Below are 23,550 nucleotides of genomic sequence, written 5' to 3'. Positions count from 1 at the left end.
GCCCGGGCGCGGCCGCCCTGAGGTGTGGCGCGCGCCGTGGGGTGGTCACCAGAGGTGAAAGCTCGGAGAAAACGCCCGGCGCACACGTAAGCCATTCTTCAGACGATTTTGAGAAGTGTCAAGGTTAGCTTTATAACCAACACTGCTGGAACTTCAGTATTGAATCATTTCTAAGTGGGCTTATTCTAGAATTTTCTTTCGAATGAAGTTAAGACTCAGTTGCTTCTCTGAAGATGGAAAACCTTGGTATCCCATTCTAATGCAGTGGTAATCTACTGGACTCCCCGCCGGGTATTGTTTTTTTCTTAGTGGTTTATAAAATAAAGAATTCATGAAACAGTAATCTATTTTGGGCAATAGGGTGCCTAGCTCAAATTCTGATAATATGGAAGAAAAATAGAATATTGAAGGGCAACCAGGATATTTCCCCTGAATCCCTAGCACCTAAGCACAGCTAAGCACAGTGTTTAATGGATTACAAGAAAGAAACAGAGAGAGAGAAAAGGAAGGAAGGAGGAAGGAAAGAAGGAAGGAAGGAAGGAAGGAAGGAAGGAAAACCATGGCACATTTCATTCCTGGGGATGGGTTCAGAAGTTAAATTGTAAGTTTAGCATGTAATAGGAGTGGGGAAAAAAATGAGCCCTTATAAAACAGAACTAGATTTGACCCCAGAACTGACCCATCTTTTTGGTACACACACACACACACACACACACACACACACACACACACGGATATGAGTGATGATGTTAGGAAAGCACTGTCTACAAAAATGCACAAAATGATTTAGAGAAGGGAAAGAAAATGATGAAAGCTGAGAAATGGGTCGGAAGCCCAGAGAGATTAGGCACCTGATGAGGACTTGACAAAAAGGAATGGAAAAAAGTGGATGTTTTCAAGAGGCCCTCCAAGGGTAGACAGAATTCAGTAACAGATACGGGTTTGGCAGAGGTTGTGTGTGTGTGTGTGTGTGTGTGTGTGCGCGCGCGTGCGCGCGCAGTACGTATAAATGCTCATATATAATGTAGGTATATCTATGCATATGCATATGTAGGTATGTATGAGTTTGAAATCATAAATTTAAGAGACTGAGATTAGAAGGAAAGGGTGAAAACCATTTGCCTATGAATTATGTTCTGTCTCCCTGAGCCTTCTGTAGACGAGTTAGAAAATGCAACTGTTATAAATTACCTCACATTTATAAGGAGAACAGTTCGTATTATGGTTTGCTTTATAAATGGAATCATGTATTTAATACACACCTAATATCATTTGAGTTTTTCTTGAACAGCTGTTAAGCGAATTATGTATTACAGAGCAAAAGTGATTACCCCTTAGTGATACAACAAAAGTACAGTTTTTGCTACGGGGAAATAAACACCGCCTCTCTGTGAAGTTCACTAAAACCTTACCAGCACTAGGTATGCTCAAATATATTACTGTTTTTCAAAATAGAACATTCCTTAAAAAAAGAAAAAAATCAGCACCATGCACTAGGTATGATTTTCAAAATGGAATATGTTGTCAAAAAGCATTTATTTTTAGCCCTAGGTTAATAGTCATATTTTGAGCATTTTCCCAAATACTTCCAAGCTACCCCCAAAAAACATAGTAATAAAATAGTTATAAAGCAAGCCACTGACCAATAATGGGAAAGAAATGCAATTCTCTCTTTGTGGAATGCCCATTTCTTAGGTCCCAGCTTAAGTGTGGCCGTCTATGTCAGCCACCTCCCTGACTTCCCAGGGAAAAATAGTAAGATAGTAATAGACACCAGTCTTTGGACACATGTTATTTATTTATGGGTCAGCATATGATATATATCCACAAATGACAATTAGCACCTCTGAGTGCTAGGTTTTATACTTCATACTTAGAAACCAGAGATCAGTGGAAGACAGTCCAGGATCTCTAGCAGCCTGCAACTAGTAGGGAGAGATCACAGCGAAGTCACAACTAAGAATGTTTCAGTGTCTTCATAGAGAATCAGGAGCAAAGGAGTGACTGATGAATTTTCCTAGAGGGCAGGGACCCTTTCCTGAAGATGGACAGCCCTTGGGCTGCATTGAAAGATGAGTAGTTGTGTATGGTGGGAGAGAGCAAAGGGGCATTCAGAAAGCACATTCTGGGCAGAGGGGGCAACTGAGCATGAACCAGAAGGGAGAAATGGCTTGGTTTATTCAAGGAGCTACAAGCTATGCAGTGTGACTTGATTGGCCTTAAATGCCAAACATCATGGACTGTGATTTGCAAGAGCTAGCGTGTAGTGACACTGTTTATGGCTAACCTGCAAAAAAATGCACTAAGTGATTTAGAGCAGGAAAAGCTGAAAAATCAGTTGGAAGGTCAGAGCTTAGGCATCATTTATTAAACAGTGAATACTTTTTGTACTGAGTTGTCTGAAACGTCTATACCCATGCCAATACTGCTCTTAGTGTACTGTTTTATGATAAATCTTGCCTGTCTTTCCACCATGTTATATTCTTGGGCCTTCACTCGTCCATATAAAATTTAGGATCTACTTAATAACTTCCAAGAAAAACCATGTGAAGTTTTGTTTTGAATTTTACTGAACTTATAGAATAATTGGGGGGAAATAGTTATCTTTAAGAGTTATTTCTCCCATTCGTGAATACGATTACTCTTTTATCAATATCAATGCCTTCTATTATTTTGCTGGAGATGCTGGCCAATTCAATAAATAAAAGAAATAAGATGAATAAAAACTGGACACAAAGAAATAAAACTATTGTCAGATGAAGTGTTTGTCTACATTTTTGAAATCTACATTTAATAAAGGAGTTCAACAAGGTTGTGGTTATAAGATCAATGTACAAAATCAGTAGCATTCCTGTACAACAGTAATAACTAATTAGAAAATGTAATAAAAATAATCTCTTTCATGACAACAATCTATCAGAGAACTAAAGGGGCAAGGGAGGGTGACCTATCAAAATATGTGCAAGAACTTGGGGAGAGAAATGTGCTTTATCTCTGTGGAAGCTAGAAGTATGCAGAGACGAAGGAAAATATCACCTTGGTAAGGAAAACAGTTCTGCCACTTTTTTCTTTGCCTTTTGTGATATATGTCACATATGAAAAAGAGTGTTTTAAAATAGATACACACAGTTTAAATAATATTTTTAAAGTAAACACACATTCAGTCACCACCCAAGACAAGAAATAGAATATTGTCAGCATCCCAGCAGCTCCATGTACCATTCCTCAAACACATTCCCTTATCTCCCCACAGAGGAAGCCATCATTCTAACTTTTGGGACAATAATATATTTGCGGTTCTTTATAATTTGACCTCTTATGAATACACCCCTAGAGCAATATAAACTGTTTGAACTTTGTATAAATGGAACCATGCTGATGGCATCCTTCTCTGATTTGCTTCTTTTGCTCCATATTACGTTTGTGATATTCATCCACCTTCTGACTAGCTATTTCCGGCATTTTCACCCCTGTGTAGAATCCTATTATTTGAATATACATGAGTATACAATGGTAGAATTCAACCTTCTATTAGTGCTGAATATTTGGTTTATTTCCCTTTTTCAGCTATTACAGTGCTGCTATGAGTATTCTTGTACATGCTTCCTAAGAAACATGTTCAATAGTTTTCCTGACACTGTTACCAGTTTTGGTTCTGGCATAAAAAAAATTTATATTTTGAGATGAGTTTTAAGCAAGGAACCATTTGTGTGGGAAGGGTGTGGGGAAACCTCAAAGGATAGGGCAGCACCTCAGGGCTAATAAGAGCAAGGCTCTGTTGCCACCCCGGGGGTGAAGAGGTGAGGGCAGGAAGGGACTATGAGAACCTGGAGAGAGAGAGAAGGATGCAGTATGAAGAAGTTGTTGACCTTTGGTCAAAGTACCTAACCAGCTTGAGATGATCCTTCAAAAAAGTATATAAGAGAATAAATACCAACTTCATCGTCTTTCCCCCCTGAAACCTGCAGTGGCTCCCCACTGCCATGGTGCTCACTGGACATAAAGCCGGGTGAAGGGCAAAGAGTAAATCTGGAGGCAAATGGAAGGTAACCAGCAAAGCTGTCTATTTAAGAGAGCAGCTGCTGCATTGTTGAGAGTGTATATCATCAGACTTACTAAAGCCTAAACTGTTTTCAAAGAGATTGTTTTCAAAGCAAGAGCTCACATTGCTTCACATCCTCACCAAAACTTAGTATCGTTGAATCCTTTCATTTTGGTGAATCAGCTAGAGGTGTTAAAATACTTCTTGGTGGTTTTATTTTTCATTTCCCTTTTACAAAAACGCTGAGAATGTTTGCATGTTTCTTGGCCATCTGATTTTCTTTTTATGTAAAGTGCCATTTAAAGACTTTTGTCCAAATTTCTATTATCTTTTTCTTACTGATTCATAGGAGTCACTTACATATTTTGGGTTGTATGTTTTCTGGACTCTAGTTTTTTGCCAATTATATGGTTGCAGATATGTTCTTCTAGGTGGTTCCTTACATTCTGACCCTCTAAGTAGGAAAGATTATAGGTGCTTTTTGCTGTATTTTTTAAAAGCGCCCCCACACAAAATTATAGTAAAAAGAAAATGAGTTGGATCATTAGATAAAACAGAAAAAGATGTGGAGAAAATTCTGGGCAAAGAAAATAAGAATAAAAGCAACAGAGGTGGGGCAACAATGGAAAAATAAGGAAATAACTTCTATTGGCCAAAAGATTAAACATTTAAAATTTCATTTTAAATTTTTATTAAACATTACTAAATGATAACATTCAATTAAATGAAACATCTAAATGAAAATAATTTAGTATTTACTCTAATGTTGAAAACACACCAAAAATAAACTTGAAACAAGATCGAAAAAAAAATGAAATATGGTGCTATCCACTTTTCAATACACTAAATCAGTGTTTCATTGAACTTAATTTTGTACAGAATTTATAAAAGTAAATCATACAATCAAGAACCATAGCTCTACAAGTGGGTATTTGCCTTGGCATATAATAAATTAGGCATAAGACTGGCATGCTAATAAACATTAAGCCTAATTTTAAACAATCTAGTGATTTAAAGTCCAGTTACCACTTTCCAAAGGTTGTACAATATTCTAATTTAAGCTATTCCTAAAATATTATTTCTTTATAAATTTACGTAATGAGTTATAAAGTAAGAAAAGAAGAAATATATGAGAACAAAAGATTCGGTTCCTTACAGCAGTAATAGAAAATGGCTTCCATCTTCATGTTTCAATTAAATAATTGTTTTTTAATAAAAAGTCCTACTGATAGCACAGAAGTATTTGGCGCAACTACTTTAAGGCAACTACTGTTAAGCTGTCTTCTTTCATGAGTATTAATAAAAACATGACAGAAATATAACTAAGATAAATGAGGTGTTTTAATACACATTAATATTTTGAATTGTATATTTTTCTCTAGAAGGTTATAATAATAAAGTGAGTGTACAATTTATCCTTTTTTACAGACTTGTGTAAAGTACAAATATAACTGCCAAGAAATGAAATACTGCCATTTAAAAGTCCCAGATAAGAAAATAATTACCTTGAATCTATCTATGCTAAACTTTTAAAAAGTGAACAAAGTGCTTATTCATTAGATAAAGAAATTTTAAAGTAAAAAAATCAAGTGAATAACTATATTTTAAACAAAAATTCTTTTCACACAGAAAATAATATTATGACACTATTTTCCTGAAGGTAACAAAACCACTTATGCTAGTTCTGCTAAACTAATGTTCTTCAGAGAACTTATGATAAATATTAATTATGAATGCTCATGAGGTATCTGAAGATACTGGAGCTAAAATATGAATATACAAAGCTGAAGAAGATACTAAGATCAAATATAGCAGCCCAGTGCCGACAAAGTAGTTAAGTGCTGAAAAATTCTTACGCTAAAATAGGTTTGTGTGAACCTGAGACCCCTTATAAATATGTTTTTATATTCACTATAAAATATAATGAAGAAAGAAATCACTTCCTGATCCCATTCCTAACTTCTCATTTTAAAATTATCTCTAAGAGGACTGATTTCCAATTGAAGTATTGGAAAACAAGTGAAACAAGTGAAATTCTCATGGTTATCAAACAAATACACAGAAGTAAGTTAGTTTATATTCCAAATTTATATGAAGGAAATGTCATTTGGGGAGGGATTATTGCACTTGCCTTTCACTAAATGAATCTGTAAACTTGAAATGAGGAAGAATACATTCATTGATAATGAAATAACAAGTTTCAATCAAAAATTAATCATAGAATGTTCAACATTCATTTAAAAAATACATCAAGGGTGTGTCTGGGATTGTTTGGTTTTGTTTTCTTTGATGCTGAGTACTTCGTCATCAGTCCTGGCCTGGAATAACAAAGAACGTGCAATTAAAATGCAGGAAGAGATTTAAGAAATTGTTTTTGCAAAGAATTGATTTTAAGACTTTTACTTGATGATTTATAAAAGCAAATTTTAACATTACCTAAAAGTTAGACATCAAAACATAACAATTTTATTTTAAATGGAGGTATGGGGGATTGAACCCAGGATCCGGAGCAGGCTAAGCAAGCGCTCTACCAAGGAGCTCTTACTCACTCTCCCCAAATATAACAATTTAATAGTCAGCTTTATTAAGACTCAAATTAGCCATACCTTTTTGTTTTTGTTCCAATCTTCTGTAATTTTCCTGAGTTACCTTTAGAGGGAAGAAAAGTCAAGAAATTCTGCAATGAATAACATGGAATAATTTAAAAACTTTATGAAAATTCAAAGAGTTAAAGCTGACTGACTAAAGATAATAAAAACTTCCTTAGTACTACATAGTTCTAATTTATACATATCAGAAACTAATTTATAGCATAATTTCTTTGTAATTTACTTGTTTCATTAGTATTATACTTAATTTTGAAGTTCAGTTAGAGTCAGAACTACCAAAAAACAAGTTAAAGAGACTTTCTGGCTATATAATTAAATTTAATTTACCACTATGTCTTGGCAAATGTTCTCAGAAGGAATTTCTTTTTGATTAGGTCACTCAGCTCCCCAAAGCCTTGAGTTCATTCTGTGCAAAATCAAGCCCAAACCAGAGTTTTCCCAAAATGTAAAATTTAATCACTTCAGTTAATTCTAATCCATGGTAAGGTAACTAACATTTTTAAATGGCAGCATACACAAACTATCCCTTTAATGGTGTATGTTTCAGACCATTTAACACCAATCTCAATTTTAATAAAACATTCTTAGAAAATTAAGTTCTTTAAAATGACTACAAACTCACCAGCACTTTTGGTGCTTTCTTTGGGTTGATTAACTGGATTAATCTTATCCTTTCTCAGTTCCTGGATAATGCCTTTATTTAAGCAAACATCCACATGCACATTGAACAAGGTAAGATCTGATGTCTTTTGTTCTAGATTACAAACAGGACAAACTAGAGCTTGGTCACTGGTCACTTCACATAAGTAAGGTTGGGAGGATTCTTGCCTTCTTAATGACCCGACATCTTCATTTTCCAATGAAACAGTACAAGAAGAATTCTGAGGACAGTATTCAATATTAAACGATTTGCTTGGAAGACTAGAACCTTCCTCTTTGTTGCGCTTATTACTTTCAGCATCTACATCTTCTGTTTTAGGTGAGTTACTGATGGTCTCTACCAACTCTACCGATTCTACTGGGGTGACCTCTATATTCCTCTGATGGGTTTCATAATCCTGCTTCTCACAGAGTGAAACAGAATCATGTACAGTTTCTATCTTGTTCACTTCTGTGGAGGAAGCATGTGAACATGAGGACATTTTAGAGTTTCCACTGACTGAAGGTCCATCAAGACATGCATCTACATGTTTATTAAAGGCTTCCAGACTGACGCTTCCTTGCTCCTTAAAGCAAACAGGACAGGTAAATATCTGACAGTTATCTGAACTCTCCAGTGTTTCTAAATTCTTACTCATCTTCTTCTTTAAAACTTGGAATGATTGTGATGTCTGTAAACTCTGTTTATCAACAGTTTCAAATTTAAATGTGTCTTGGTGGCTCCATTTCCTTTCAGATCGCTTTTTATCAAAGAAACTCTTCTTATGAGACATTTCTAGAGGTTTTAGAAACTGATCTTTGTCAGTTTTCTCTAGTATACACCCAGTGGCTGATAGGGTTTGGTTTCCAGGCTGTAAGAAGCCAATAATGCTCCTTTGTTGGTGTTTTTTGTCTTCTTCATTGGGAAAACTAGATAGCCGCACACCTAAATTAAATCAACCACAATTAATTCATTTCAAATTCAAGAAAACCAACTTATTCATAAAGCATAAAGTTATTTTGCAGAATACTACTGTGACAAACATGCAAAAGGCTGTTCAGTAAAAAATAACAAGCAACACTATATTTTCTGAATTAAAGGATGTTTTTCAAAGGTGATATTATGAATAGAAATTTAATATCCTTTATAAAGCTACGTATATAGAAATTTAGTATCCTTTATAAAGCTACGTATACTAAATAGTAAGTATCTACTAGAGTTAGCACAAGCATATAGGTTTTTCTGTTAATATCTGACACATGATATCATTAAATACCAAATAACTAATTGGAGTCAATTATATAGACTCTTCAGCTCCTTTTTTTTTTAAATAGGCTTCATTTTTTGTAGCAATTTTCACTTTCTCAGCAAAATTGAGTAGAAAGTACAGAGAGTTCCCATATATACCTGCTCCCACACATACAAAGCCTTCTCCACTACCAACATCCTGTACCAGAGTCATACATTTGTTACAACTAGGGACTCTACATTGACACATTATTACCCAAAGTCCATAGTTTATATTAGGGTTCACTTTCAATGTTGTACACTCTATGGGTTTTGACAAGTGTCTAATGACATGTATCCACCATTATAGCATTATACAGAATAGTTTCACCGCCCTAAAATTTCCGTGTGCTCTACCTATTCCACCCTACCCAGTCCTTGACAACCAGTGATCTTTTTATTGTCTTCATAGTTTTATCTTTTCCATAATGTCATATGTTGGAATCACACAGTATGTAGCCTTTTCAGATCAGCTTTTGCAGTTAATAGCATACATTTTAGGTTCCTCCATGTCTTTTCATGCTTGATAGCTCATTACTTTTACGTGCTGAATAATAATGTTTTCTGAATGTACCACAGTTTCCATTTACCTAATACTGAAGGACATCTTGGTTGCTTCCAAGTTTTGGCAATTATAAATAAAGCTGTTATTAACATCCACTCTTCAGCTCTTCTACTTATCATACTTTATTCAGATTGATTTCAGTATGTGCTATCTTTCATATGTGAAAATATGGCTAATGACCTGGTCTTAGCAGGAAAGCTGGCATTTGGAGTGCTTACCCATAAACATTCTCTCACTCAGTTCACTTTGGAAACACGTTTTTTTTTTTTTTTTTAAGCCATGTGATGGCTGGAGATGTGATTTTATAGTGAGTGCTACAATCTCTTAGCTGTACTTCTGAAATTCAAAGATCTCTGAAAATTATAAGCAACAAATGGTAATTTATGACTATATTTATGTGAGGCTACTTAGAGTCTTTACAACTCTGTGTGAATTCTTTTTGTGTTTGTTTTGCTACAGAAATAATAATGTGTTTGATCGTGAAGTGCTACCTCAGATCCCAAAGGAGGATTACATAATATACTCAACATGCCCTGAATTTGCTTTCTAAAATGTGAAAAGTTTTAAATTTTGAAACATACCTAGCCCCAGGGATTTTGGTAAGTAGTAAGGAAAAGAAGAACTTTAACTTGCTTTTACTGGAATTAAACTAATGATCATGGCTTCACTTGTATCAGGTTCTAAGAATTAAGGAAAATGGCAGCAGCATAAATATAACTACCTAAACAGGTTTAAGAAATAAAATGGAGGTAAGAATATTTCCAAAGCTGATTCTTTGGGGAAATCTAGCAAATTTAAGGAAAACAAGAAGAAAAGTCATACCCATAAGTCTTAATCTCAAGGGATGTGGAAAATCAGCATCAATTTCTGTTCTTAGCAATTCTTTAGCGATAGCAAATATTTCTTCTGCAGTAGAAACAACAGATGAAACTGTAGATGCACGAGTTTTTACTTCAAAATTCACATTCTTTAGCTTAATGGTAACAGTTCTGCCCTATAACAGAATACATTATTATATATGGCTCTTTAACTTCTAGAAAAAAGTTATTTTACAGGTTAGAAAAATACAAAAGGGTCTCTTATGTACATATAGTATGGAAGTACAATTATTTATAAAACAATGTAATGAAAATTGTCATAAAGAATAACTGGAATCCATAAATAATCTAAAAAAAATCCCATTTCAGCCAATAATTAATACCTCCTTACCCAAATGAATTTTACAAAAGACTTTTATATAAAGGGCAAAGTTAACTGATTATTTTCCTTTTTACTGAATCTCTTCTTGAGGTTAATTCAGTACCTAAAAAGATAGGGGGAAAAAATCTTTCTGAAGGGACCTCATTGAAAAGGTTTTGTGGATAGCTCACTTACTGTGTACCTATTATATACCAGATATTATGCTAAATTTACATGTTAGAACTCCTTTACAGTTATTGTTTAATGGGTATCAAGCTTTACTTTGGGATGATGAAAAAGTTCGGGCGATCAATAAAGTTGATGGTTAGTTGCACAATATGAATGTGCTTAATGCCACCAAAATGTATACTTAAAAATAGTTAAAATGGTAAATTTTGTTATGTATATTTTGCAACCTCCTGGAGGTTGTGAGAGTGTGTTAGACTTATTGACTCAATTCAAAAGAACAGAGTTTGGAAAGGGAAAAAGAGTAAATTCACAGGGGAGAAGCTGAGCAAACACTAACTTAACCAAGTGATAAAGGTTATTATCACCTGTGACGTCATGTAGCTATCATAGACCTTGATAGGATGTGATGAAGGGGACACTTCATTTCTGTGGCATTCTTTCTAAAAACCTATGACCCTGGTCTAATTGTAAGAAAATTATCAGACAGACCCAGACTGGAAGACATTCTACAGTATACCTGGCTAGTACTCCTCAAGACTGTCAAGGTCAAAAAAAAAAAAAAAAAAAAAGACTCTCAAGGTATGAAAAACAAGGAAATACTGAGCAACTATCCAGAGGAAGGCAGTTGAGGAACACAGACTATAAGAAACTGGGAAGACATGACAACTAAATGCAATGTGGTTCCCTGAACTGAATCCTGGTACAGAGAGAGAACATTAATGGAAAAAAATAGGTAAAATCCAAATGTCTGGATTTAGTTAACAGAAATGTGCTAATGTCAGTTTCTTAGTTTTGCAAATGTACTATGATAAATATAAGACGTTAATGAGGGAAACTGGGTATACTGGAAATCTCTGTATTGTCTTTGTAATGTGCTGTGATAATATAAGATGTTAATAATGAGAGAAATTGGGTATACTGGAAATCTTTATATTATCTTTTTAACTATTCTATAAATCTAAAATAATTCTAAAATTAAAAAGTTTATTTAAAATTTTTAAAAAAGAATTCTCTTTATACTTAAGGTATAATAGAGAAGGGTTATAAAAAATATTCATCAGCTACCCCATTCTTTGTAATAACTTCTTAAAACTCTTGTATTACAGTTTTTAATAACCCCATCTCTGGTTTGAGAGTGTTGGAAAAATATCAAATATGGATTGTGGTGAGTGAAGATTATAAAATACAAATTTCAAAGCCTTCCAGGTTTTGTTCTCAGTATGTTAAGCAACCTGGATTAAGGCCTTGAAACAAAATGCCTATTCTACAAGGTCATTGTCTACCTGACAATGACATTAAAGGATGACTGGAAAGGCATTTATAATAAGTACAGTTCTGGGGAAATCCTTCCCTTTGCCTTATTCTTTATTGCCAATATAATTCTCATTTTGAACTTATTCAAACAAATGTACTCACAAGGTAATATAAACTCCTTTGGAATTATACTGGAGCCACTCCATCCTCACAAGTTGCTTCCTCATAAAATGACCTCATCTAAGGCAAAATCTAACTCTTGATTTAAGGTAGCTTTTTATTATTAAAACTTTTAAAAACTAAGAACACTGCATAAAAATAAAGTACCTTAAGTCCTTCTTTCTGCAGATCTTGAGCAAGTTCACTGCAAAGTTCTTGGCACAAGCTGTACTGTTCCTCTGCTTTACTTATCTCACTGAATGTCCTAGAAAGACCAGAATGATTTTGCTGCACAAAGTAAACTATAATTTAGGATAATTTAGAAATAATATAGTATGTTTAAATGGCCTAGCATTAAAGTTATATTTTCTACAGTACAGAATAAAGTTATCAAGTGAACTATGATATAATTAAGTAAAAACATCTAGCATCTTCTTAAACAATGGAAGATTATTTACAGCTAAACTGATTAGCAAAGGTGCATTTGTTCTCTACAGTATTTTTTTAAAAAGATGATTAAAGTCACCAACAGATAATAATAATGCCCCTGGAATTTGTAAATTAGTATACACATTAGTATACATATGTATATAGACTTTGCTACAGAAGATTGTCTTAAGAAAATACAGATAAGAACATCTTTGCAATCACTGCACATGTATTTTCTGGAAAAGAATTATCTTCAAGTAGATTTAAGGGGTTCGTTCATGGCACCTACTTAAAGCTGTCTAATAGACAGCTGGAATGGAGGGCTGGTAAGATTAAATGCAGAACTTGTAAATTCATCTGCACAAGGGTGTTGAAAGGTTTTATTAACAAAAAAGAGGAAGACACTACAGAGATACCAGGGTAACGAGTAAAAAACCCTGAGCAAATGACGATTCATTAAAGAGTCCCCCTTCTAAATCTGCCCCCAGCTACCCAGTTCTCCCTGTGGCAACCAGTGCTGCCAGCTTCCTATTCATTTGAATTCCTCTAGAATATTGTATGCATATCTAGAAGCAGCAAACAGGCAAACATTTCCCTTCAAATTAAAATCAATAGTAGAATATTAGATACACTGTTGGTATTTTGCTTTTCTCATTCATCCTCATGAAAGTTCCCTATGAGGAAATAATTTCCTCATTTTTATGTCAGCATAACATTCTAATTCAAAGATGTAAGATCATTTAACCAATCCTCCATTTGTAGATATTTAAGTTATTTCCAATCTTTTGCTATCATAAAAAACGCAATGAATAACTCGTATACATGTAAAACAACATGTGATCATACCTGTGGGGTGAATTCTTAGAAAAAGAATGGTGGGATCAAAGCACACGGGTATCTGTGATAGATATTGTCAAATTGCTTGCCCTCTGTAGTAGGCAAAATAATGGTCCCCAAAGATGTCCAAATTCTAATGTCTCAGAACCTAGTACATTACATGGTAAAAAGGACTTTGCAAATGTGGTTAAATTAAGATGGGGCAATTACCCTGAATTAGCCAGGTAGGTCCAATATAATCCCAAGGAGGCAGGAAGGTAAGAGTCAAAGAAAAACAAAATACAGGATTTGAAGATGGAGGATGGGGCCATGAACCAAAGAATTCAAGGAGCCTCTACAAACTTTTGGCAAGGCAGTGGATTCTCCTCTGGAGCCTCTAGGAGGAATGAAAACCTGCTGACACCTTAATTTAGGATGTCTGACCTTCAGATCTGTATGAGAATAAACTTGTGTTGTTTTAAGCCACTAAATTTGTGGTAATTTGTTATACTACCAATAAGAAACTAGTATACCTTTTAGAGTTTAGTAGCCTTTTCACTCCCATGGTCTTGCCAATAGACTATGTTAGTACCTTCGCCAACCTGATTAGTGAAAAACGCTGTCTCAGGGAACTTTCAGTCTGTGTTTGTTAAATTATTAAGGAGACCGGGGATATTTTCACACGTTTATAGAGCCATCTGTACTTTCTTTTCTGTTAACTAATTAGATCCTTGTTCATTTTTTCTATTGGTTTGCTGGCTCTTTCTTAAGAAATATTAATATTATTTAATATTGATATACTTGTATAGTAAGCAATGTTCTCAATAACACAAGACAAAATAGAAAAAAAATCATTAAATAGGACAATACTATCTCACTTTTGATGCTTTTTTTCTCCCTTCTTTTCCTCTGATCGCTTTTATGTAAATCACAGCCTAACCCAGCAATTTTTATCAAAGTCATTTACTGAGTGTATTGTCTTGTAAAAGTCATCCAGCTTTTCTGATCCCAAATAATATATGTGAAGAATGAACACAACCTTATACGAGGTCTGTGTTTCTAAAATGTCTCAGTGGAACTTTGGTGCTTTGAGGAGATAATTGAGGGACTTTTTAAACAACAACATATTTCCCAAAACAATAAGGTTCCATCAAGATTTCTTTTGACTTCCAAACAAGATTGTAAACCACCAAACTACATCACCTCTAAGCTCTCTTTCTTCAATATCTTACTATTTGATGCCTATGGTCATTCACAAATATTTGAAGAATTTCAGAAAGAATTTCCATCATCATTTATTAAATTTTCCAAATAACTACTCAGTATAATTCTTCTTATAAACAAGCTTAGAAATTAAGATTTGAAATCCTAAAATGCTTGGTTTTCACTGAATAGGAACAAAACCAACATTCAAAAACGTTAAGTACAGCTAAATTTTTTCCATTAAGAGCACAGCAAGCAAAGATAATAAAATATTGTACTAGGATGTTTACTCTAGGAGTGTCAACTACTGAAAATTATTATTTGATTTGCAAATAAAATTTTTAATTTCAGTGATAGTTTATTAAAATTAAAAATTAGTTAAATAATATGAATTATGAATAATTAACAACAAAATATTACCTCTCGACACTCATGCTTTTCCTCTCTCCATCCCTTGAAATAAATTTAAAAAAAAAGCTTTTAGTTGCTTTCTCAAAGAAGACTGAGTTCCTTTTAGTCAACCAAGATGACTTAGTTACCCTTTAGAGATCTCAGTAATGTTTTTGTTTAAAAGTTACATATCATGAAACACAGTGAGTTTTTTAACCTAAAAATAAAACTATCACCAAGGAATGAAAATAGATAAGGTGCTAATACAATTACACATATAAATGGATCAAGTCTACAGCTATCAAAGAGAACAAATTTGAAAACAGACTGATACTGTAAATTGTTTCTATTAAAAGTCTGAATATCAAAACCCACAACTTATGAAAACCAACAGAAGGTGGTAATGTAAATGCTTGTAGTTATAGGATACAATTAAGTTTCAAATAATTTATTATCAATTATCTAGTTTTTGCCCTAGTACATTAACTTTGCTCTGCGACAGCCTGTTTATCATTCATTTATACCACTCTATAGAAGCTCAATCAAAATCTGGGAGACAGCAATAGGATGATGATTGGGAATCTGAAACATCTGGTTTGGTTGGCTTCTAGCAGCTCTGATAGGAGTAATTAAAATCAAAAAGTTGAAATGACATGCAGATGATTCATTTTCCAAGTATTTAATGATCCTGTTACAAATTGAGCACTGTTCTAGAACTTGGGAGAGACAGTAATAAACAAAACAGACCAAGTGCCTGCCCTTAAGAAACCTTTATCCTAGTGGAGTGAGACAAACAAATATAGAAGTAAATATGGAATAGGTTAGAAGAGGGGAAGTACCACAGATTCAAAAACAAAGCAAATTAGGGGAAGAGAGAATGTGGATAGAAGGAAAGGTGGGTTTGCTATTTTATACTGTTAAAAAAATTACCTATGAATTTCACTTAAAAGAATTACCTGCATTTCTACCACAGGTGTTAACATTATATTAAAAACTATACTGCTTTCAAGCACTATAGAAATAAAAAGAGGGTAATTTTTAGATTAAAGATGAAAGTTGTATTTCCCATCATCTTAAAATACAGGGTTATTAACAGGGGTTATTACAATATCTTTCTCTTATCTTTCATTATATCCACTCAAGATCAAAGTCAGATAACTGTGGACTGGAAAGAATGAGGAGCATGGAGACCTGAGAAAAGCAATAGTACGTGCCTTGCAATCTCTGTAAGACTTAGCAGGTTTAATTGGTTAATCAAATTTGTTTCATATGCTTCCTCAATAATCTTCTTGTTTTCCTTTAATTTAAGTATAAGAACATAAAGGAGTTATTTTGAGGGCAGGCTAACAGGATCATGACAAAATTGTAAAAATAGTGCCCAGCGTTAACTCTCATTCTTGTTTTTATTACCTTCTTTTCACCCACCCTGAACAGCGTACCCTTCTAACTCTAGGATATTTCTAAGACTTAGATGAAAGAGTGGCAGGGAGGCAACACAGGGCTTCTCCTCTAGATGTTTCTTCTTCTCCTAGATCTTTGAATGGCTCCCCTCTTCAGGTCTCTGCCTCTGGATGACCGCTGCCAACCCTGCCTCTTACTCCCAACTCATTTTCTGTGCCCTCACTTTTCCTTACTTTCTTCATTTGTTTATTTCTTGTATTTGTTCCCTTCTGTTTCTCACACTATTTTGCAAATTCCATTAAGGCAGGACTTTGCCTTGCTAACTGTTAACTGCTGTTAACAACCCCAGTGCCTAGAACAGTGCCTAACACAAAGTAAGTACTCAGTATTGAGTGAATGAATCATTTACAAATCTGGAAAAGAGAAGAAATACAGAAAGTTCATGAAGGCTTTCAAGGATCATTAAGTTGACTTGCTTAAAGGATGAATTCAGGAGTATGAGCCATCTTTGTTTCCTCAACAATCAGACTACTAGTATTCTTATGTTCTGAACAAAGAGCAAGTCAGGTACAGAAAACAAAGCATCCATCATCCCTCTTATTCATTTGTCCAACTGCTGTAGCCAACAACCTAGAAGTGATTCTTTATTCCTCTTTTCTTTCTCTCTCACATCCAATCTTTTGGGTCTAATTCAAAAATTATTTTCTGAATTGAGGTAGCCTAAAATAAATTTAAAACATCTTATGCTTATGGCCTCTATCTCAATGGTTAAAACTGTTAATTTCAGCAAATTAAAAAGAAAAAGCAGAATGACTATACACTCAGATACCTTTCCAGGTGTGTTGAACCTAGACCCAGGGAGATATGAAGGAAATAATGCCAAGATGTTTCAGAGAAAAGGAGAGAGAGTAACGCCCTCTGTTCATAGAGTTCTGTACAAGTCATAATTCCCAGGGCCTTTAACATTTTCTCTGTAACTTTTCCTATTCCAGAAACCTAGAAAAGAATCAATATTTATCATTAATACATTTTTTAATTAGGGTAAGAACCGATATTATAATCTCATCATACCTTTTATAACCAATAAAAGGTATAATTGCTTATTTTCACAAGTTATACAAGAAAACCACTTTAATTACTCTCTGGCCTTATTTCCTAAATTCACATTCCATGGAAATTTAAAATTTTAAATTCTATGGAATTAAAAAAACATTTAAAAAAGAGTTCTGTGGTCATATAAACTTGGGGAATGGTAGGATAAACAACCTTTTTTTCCCTTTTAATTTTTTTAAATTGAAGTATAGTTGACGTACAACATTACATTAGTTTCAGGTGTACAACACAGTGATTTAACATTTACATACATTACAAATCAATCATCACAATAAGTCTATAGCCATCTGTCATCATACAAAGTTATTATAATATTATTGACTATATTCTTTATGTCCTACATTACCTCCTATGACTTAATTTGTTTTATAACTGGAAGTTTGCACCTCTTAATCCTCTTACCTATTTTGCCCAACTCCCCATGCTCCTCCCTTCTGGCAACCAAAGTTTGTTCTCTGTAACTATGAGTCTGTTTCTAGGATAAACAAACTTAAAATGAAATTTTTATTGCAAGAATGATGAATCCTTAATATACTAATACCTGTTGTGACCCACCAAGGGTGGTACATTCCAAGGTTCTTTGATCCCAGAACCCTTTTAAATAGAACACCCATTCATACCTTGAAAAACACATTGGAAAACACTGCTTTATAGCTACATCTTATATATACTATTCAGGAATCATTATACATTATATATTTTGATACAGCCTTGCTTCTGAGCATTGAAAATGTTTATTTAAATTCACTAATATACATTATGCTGAGTGAGAAAAGCAAGTCCTAGAATATCAAATAGTGTACAGAGCAATTATTATTTTTAAAAAGTATATATATGCAGGAAAATTTAGAAACTGTACAAAATAATAAAATATATCCTTTCTAGAATCCCTGATGGAGTCTTTTACCATTTTAAAGATAGTAAAGTGTTTTGGGTTTTTTGTGGGGTTTTTTTTTTGGTGGGGGGGGGAGTAATTAGGTTTTTATTTATTTATTTATTTATTTTTTAAATGGAGATCCTGGGGATTGAACCCAGGACCTCATGCATGCTAAGCACACTCTATTAGTGAGCTATACCACTCGCCCCACCCCGTTTTTGTTTGTTTGTTTGTTTGTATTTTGGTCAAAAGCAATTAAAATTCTAAACCTATTAATCTGGTAGCAATTTGGATTTTAGAACTAAAACAGCATGTTAAGTTACAGCTGAAAGGACTCTGACAAGTATTTTTTATTCTTCCATCTCCTTAAGTCTGTCATGTGTTACTTCCTTAAAACTTTACAGCAAACAAGCTTCTTAAACTTCAATTTTTAGGGTTTTACAGGATGATTTCTTCAAATCCAAACTCAAATCATCCATCACAGTTCTTGCTTGTTACCTACAGTTTTAAAATTTTTCAAAAAAAACCCATTATGATCATCCTAAACAGTATTTCTTCAGATCTCAGAGAATATGTATAGATGATAAATTTTCTGTAAAATCTCACCTTTCTAATGGGTAAGTCCTTGATGAAGTCCATCACAGCTTGTCTGTTAGGGGGAATTTGGTATTGTCCATTCGGTTTATTCTTATCACTGCATACTTTTGCTAACATTGTATTTGGTGCAATGCCTTAAAAGAAGAACACAATGATGACTCAAAGAACATGATATGTATGATTTTAAAATATGTGATAATACAGACAAAAATTAAATGCAAAAATCTGAAATGATGTGGAATGCCACTTTAAAAATAACACTTGGTTACTATCTATCTCCATAGGGCTTGCTATGGTCTTAGAAAAAGAAATTGTATTAGTCATTGTGGCAGCAGAAATGAGGAAGTCTAAGAGTAATTTCTGAGTTTAAGTGATACTATTAGTACATTTATTATATTTAGTAGGAATACAGGACTGTCATAGAAAAGATTGAGAATATTCTCATTATATATGGATTATATAATGTAGGATGGATGTTTACTCTTTTAAAAGGTCTTTTGTAGAAATAATCCACATAAAGAAAAAAAAAATCAAAGATTCTGATTTCCAGTATATTAAAGCAATGATAATGAAACATGTGCATCCTTTTTATGCTACTTACAAAGCAAGTTACTACTTTTCAGAAAGGTGTTTTATAATTTCAAGGTGTCTCAATGATTAAAATAACTTGAAATAGGCATATTCAAATATAATCATTAAATAGTTCATTTCAATTTTTATACACATTTTCCTAAAACTTATTACTTATTCTCATGCTTTGGCATAGGAAGAAAAGACCAACCCAATCATAATATGGCTTTCATAAAATAATGTGAGGTTCTCAGGATAAACTCCAGTTTCTACACTAAGAAACAGTGATACCCTTATAGGTTACTGACTTTGTAAATCTCTTTTCCCCTTCACCAGATGATCCTAGGTTGCTATATTGATAGCTGGTATTTTTTCTATCTCATTCACACTGTGTGTGGTCATCTTAGGTCTTTCTTGTACTGAAAGGCTTCGAAGAGAAAACTAATAAAATATTATGTCCAAAATCAATTAAAATAGATTTTGTGCTTAAAAAAGGATAGCTACATGAGATTTATGGTAGTTTTTTGCCTTGGACTCGGAAGCTCTTCTGTTTAGTTCCGATTTACCTACAGGTTCACAGCATTCTGAAGAGGTAAAGTTGTTAGAAGTTAAATAAAAAACAGATAACTAAAATGTTACTATACACTTTATAATGAGAAACTGCTAATATTACACTTCAATTAGCCAGTCTGAAAATTATAACTATTGGAATCATCGATATCCTTTAAAGTACCTGCACTGGCTGTCAGTGTTGTTTTTTGCTCGATTCTGAAACGAATTTCCTTTACTACTTCCTCAGCTGATGTTCCAAAAACAATTGCATTTTGGAGTATCTGAGGATTATTTGGTTCTTCAGAGTTCACTTGGAGAGGATTTCCTGTGGACTGCAAATCAGGAGGACTATCTTCAAAAAGTAGTGGAGAGATGGATCGTTCACACTCACTCAGTTTAACTTCCTTTCCGGGTTTATCTAAATTATAAACAAAAATAGTAATTCATCTTCATTTTAAAACATATATATTTCATAAATAGGTTCCCCTACAGTCTTTCTAAAGACAAAACAAATCTGATTTAGTTTTGTTTCTAAGAACCAAGATCAGAAATGTTATCATTTATATTTTTACCAATTTAATGAAGAAAACATTAATTCTAAGTTCTACTTATAAAGAATATTATCCATTTCCATAGTATACATCTTAAAAGGAAATAGCTTATGTAAAACTCACTAATTTCTGTACTGAAATTAACTGAAACTCAGAATTGGAATTAGATTCACATTTCTTTTTTTCTTAAAAAAAATGAAAGTTTTTTTCTCTTTTCTCATCTCTGGGGAGTATGTGTGGGAAGAACCTTCTAAATTAGAATTTAGGAATAAGAGAAAAGGTTATTAAGCAATCTAGAATAATTATGCCTAAAAGGAAAATTTTGTTGTTAGAGGGGAGAAAAAAACCTTAAAATATTCTTCATTCATGGAATAAATTTTCAGATGTTAAAGTAATCTGAATTTTCTTTCAAGTGCTGATTTTAATTTTGATTTGTTTATAATAATATGAATTAAGTTACAGACAGATATTTTCCAAATCTGAATTCCCAGGCCATTTACAAAATAAGCCTTATTTTCAAACTTACATAATCTGTTATTTGTATACTTTAGTTTCTTTCACTTTCTGTGATCTGGTTTTAAAATGCAGAACAATTCAGAGGGAGTTAAGACTGTGGCACAGCTGAAATGGTATCCACCTGGATCCCATTTTCCCCATTTAGATGGGTGGAAGTCAAGGTAAAGAGCTACAGAATCACTGCAGACCAAGTAAGGTACATTCCTAAGCCCCTTCTGCAGTTCCTTATGCCGTGTTTTGCACCTTATCTTTCTATCACACTGCCTCAGGTCGGTCACTGACAGAGCCCTACGGCAGAAAGCAAAGTGTGCTTGCCTTCAGGTTCACTGTTCAGAGCCGCTGCTGAACGGTATAGTTACCTTTTCTTTTTCTTTTTCTTTTTTCTTTTTAACATTTTTTATTGATTTATAATCATTTTACAATGTTGTGTCAAATTCCAGTGTAGAGCACAATTTTTCAGTTATACATGAACATATATATATATATTCATTGTCACATTTTTTTCTCTGTGAGCTACCATAAAATCTTGTATATATTTCCCTGTGCTATACAGTACAATCTTGTTTATCTATTCTAAATTTTGAAATCCCATCTATCCCTTCCCACCCTCTGCCCCCTTGGCAACCACAAGTTTGTATTCTATGTCTATGAGTCTATTTCTGCTTTGTATTTCTGCTTTGTTTTTTTGTTTTTGTTTTTGTTTTTTTAGATTCCACATATGAGCAATCTCATATGGTATTTTTCTTCCTCTTTCTGGCTTACTTCACTTAGAATGACATTCTCCGGGAGCATCCATGTTGCTGCAAATGGGGTTAGGTTGTCTGTTTTTATGGCTGAGTAGTATTCCATTGTATAAATATACCACATCTTCTTTATCTAGTCATCCGTTGATGGACATTTAGGCTGTCTCCATGTCTTGGCTATTGTAAATAGTGCTGCTATGAACATTGGGGTGCAGGTGTCATCCTGAAGTAGGGTTCTTTCTTGATATATATGCCCAGGAGAGGGATTCCTGGGTCATATGGTAAGTCTATTCCCAGTCTTTTGAGGAATCTCCATACTGTTTTCCACAGTGGCTGCACCAAACTGCATTCCCACCAGCAGTGTAGGAGGGTTCCCTTTTCTCCATAGCCTCTCCAGCATTTGCCATTTGTGGATTTTTGAATGATGGCCATTCTGACTGGTGTGAGGTGATACCTCATTGTAGTTTTGATTTGCATTTCTCTGATAATTAGTGATACTGAGCATTTTTTCATGTGCCTTTTGATCATTTGTATGTCTTCCTTGGAGAATTGCTTGTTTAGGTCTTTTGCCCATTTTTGGATTGGGTTGTTTGGTTGTTTCTTATTAAGTCATATGAGCTGCTTATATATTCTGGAGATCAGGCCTTTGTCGGTTTCATTTGCAAAAACTTTCTCCCATTCTTTAGGTTGTCTTTTTGTTTTACTTATGGTTTCCTTTGCTGTGCAGATGCTTGTAAGTTTCATTTGGTCCCATTTGTTTATTCTTGCTTTTATTCCTATTGCTTGAGTAGACTGTTCTAGGAGAACATTTTTGAGATGTATGTCAGATAATGTTTTGATTATATTTTCTTCTAGGAGGTTTATTGTATCTTGTCTTATGTTTAAGTCTCTGATCCATTTTGAGTTTATTTTTGTGTATGGTGTAAGGGAGTGTTCTAGCTTCACTGCTTTACATGCTGCTGTCCAGTTTTCCCAACTTCTCTGTGAGGCCTGGCTATGCAACCAACTGCTGAAGTGGTTTTTTATTTGCTTTCTGAAAGAAATAACTTCATAATCCTCATAACTGAGGTGATCAGAGTACAAAACTAAGGTTTCTTATAATCTGAATACTAGGATGAAAGATCCCATCTGGATGGAAAGTGCTAAAAAGGGTATAGTACAGTATTTTCATTTCTTATATTGTAATAATAACTATTATTTTATTTGTATATAGACATGGAAATTAGCAATACTTTTCCAAAGACTGCACCTTTTAGAAAGGGGCGAACAGCAGAAAAAAGCCATGGACTTTACAGGAAGATATGCCAACCACCTGCCATGGCTAAAATTCACTGTTGACACTTTCTCCTGGCATAATGTGAAATCAGATATGCCCAAAAACCCAGCCCACAGGGACTTACACATGAGAAAAGGAAAAAGTGAAGCTATTTTAAATTGTTTAGGAATATGACATACACAAAGATGAAAGTACATAAATCAAATGTTAATAGCAATACATAATAAAAATTCATATCCTCATAATGAGTTTAGATATATGACAAATGATAAATGAAAAAACCATTAGTAGATAATGTCTCCCCTCCTTTCTCTTGAAAAGTAGGAACAAAGTGATCAGTCTTTATCTAATTTCCCCAAACAACAGTTATACTAACAGCAAAAACCCTTTTGTTCTAAGTCTCTGTCCAGAAACTATGTTTGCTGATTGTTTAATGTTTCTCTTAAAGAGAGAGACCTACCCCTTAGAGCTCTAAGTAAAGTTATAAAGTGAGGATTTGATGTCCATATTAAATCTGCTCCAAAGATGTGAGGCGCAAACAATGGGAAAGTTAGAATTTTATGCCAATGAGGATCCACCATTTTTGTTTCAG

The 23,550-nt window shown here is 33.9% G+C and overlaps 1 protein-coding gene across 3 annotated transcripts in view; it reads right to left on the bottom strand.

Moving 5' to 3' along the window:
* Positions 1 to 4,716: 4,716 nt before the first annotated feature.
* Positions 4,717 to 23,550, bottom strand: part of POLK (DNA polymerase kappa) — a 62,768-nt gene continuing 43,934 nt past the window's right edge. For 2 of the 3 annotated variants that reach the window (XM_010949282.3, XM_045512359.2), the window contains 9 exons: positions 20,054 to 20,290; positions 18,760 to 18,884; positions 16,993 to 17,159; positions 14,793 to 14,825; positions 12,093 to 12,189; positions 9,966 to 10,137; positions 7,274 to 8,236; positions 6,649 to 6,691; positions 4,717 to 6,360 (listed from right to left, as the gene is read on the bottom strand). In XM_010949282.3, the coding sequence (XP_010947584.1) occupies positions 6,276 to 6,360; positions 6,649 to 6,691; positions 7,274 to 8,236; positions 9,966 to 10,137; positions 12,093 to 12,189; positions 14,793 to 14,825; positions 16,993 to 17,159; positions 18,760 to 18,884; positions 20,054 to 20,290 (1,922 nt within the window). In that variant the 3' untranslated portion in view covers positions 4,717 to 6,275. The remainder of the gene's footprint in view (positions 6,361 to 6,648; positions 6,692 to 7,273; positions 8,237 to 9,965; positions 10,138 to 12,092; positions 12,190 to 14,792; positions 14,826 to 16,992; positions 17,160 to 18,759; positions 18,885 to 20,053; positions 20,291 to 23,550) is intronic. The other variant, XM_074359917.1, reaches the window with a different exon arrangement.

Source organism: Camelus bactrianus, chromosome 3 (assembly GCF_048773025.1).
Source record: "Camelus bactrianus isolate YW-2024 breed Bactrian camel chromosome 3, ASM4877302v1, whole genome shotgun sequence".
Lineage (NCBI taxonomy): Eukaryota > Metazoa > Chordata > Mammalia > Artiodactyla > Camelidae > Camelus > Camelus bactrianus.
The sequence above is the reverse complement of the archived record's forward strand: the minus strand, read 5'-3'. Positions and strand labels throughout refer to the sequence as shown.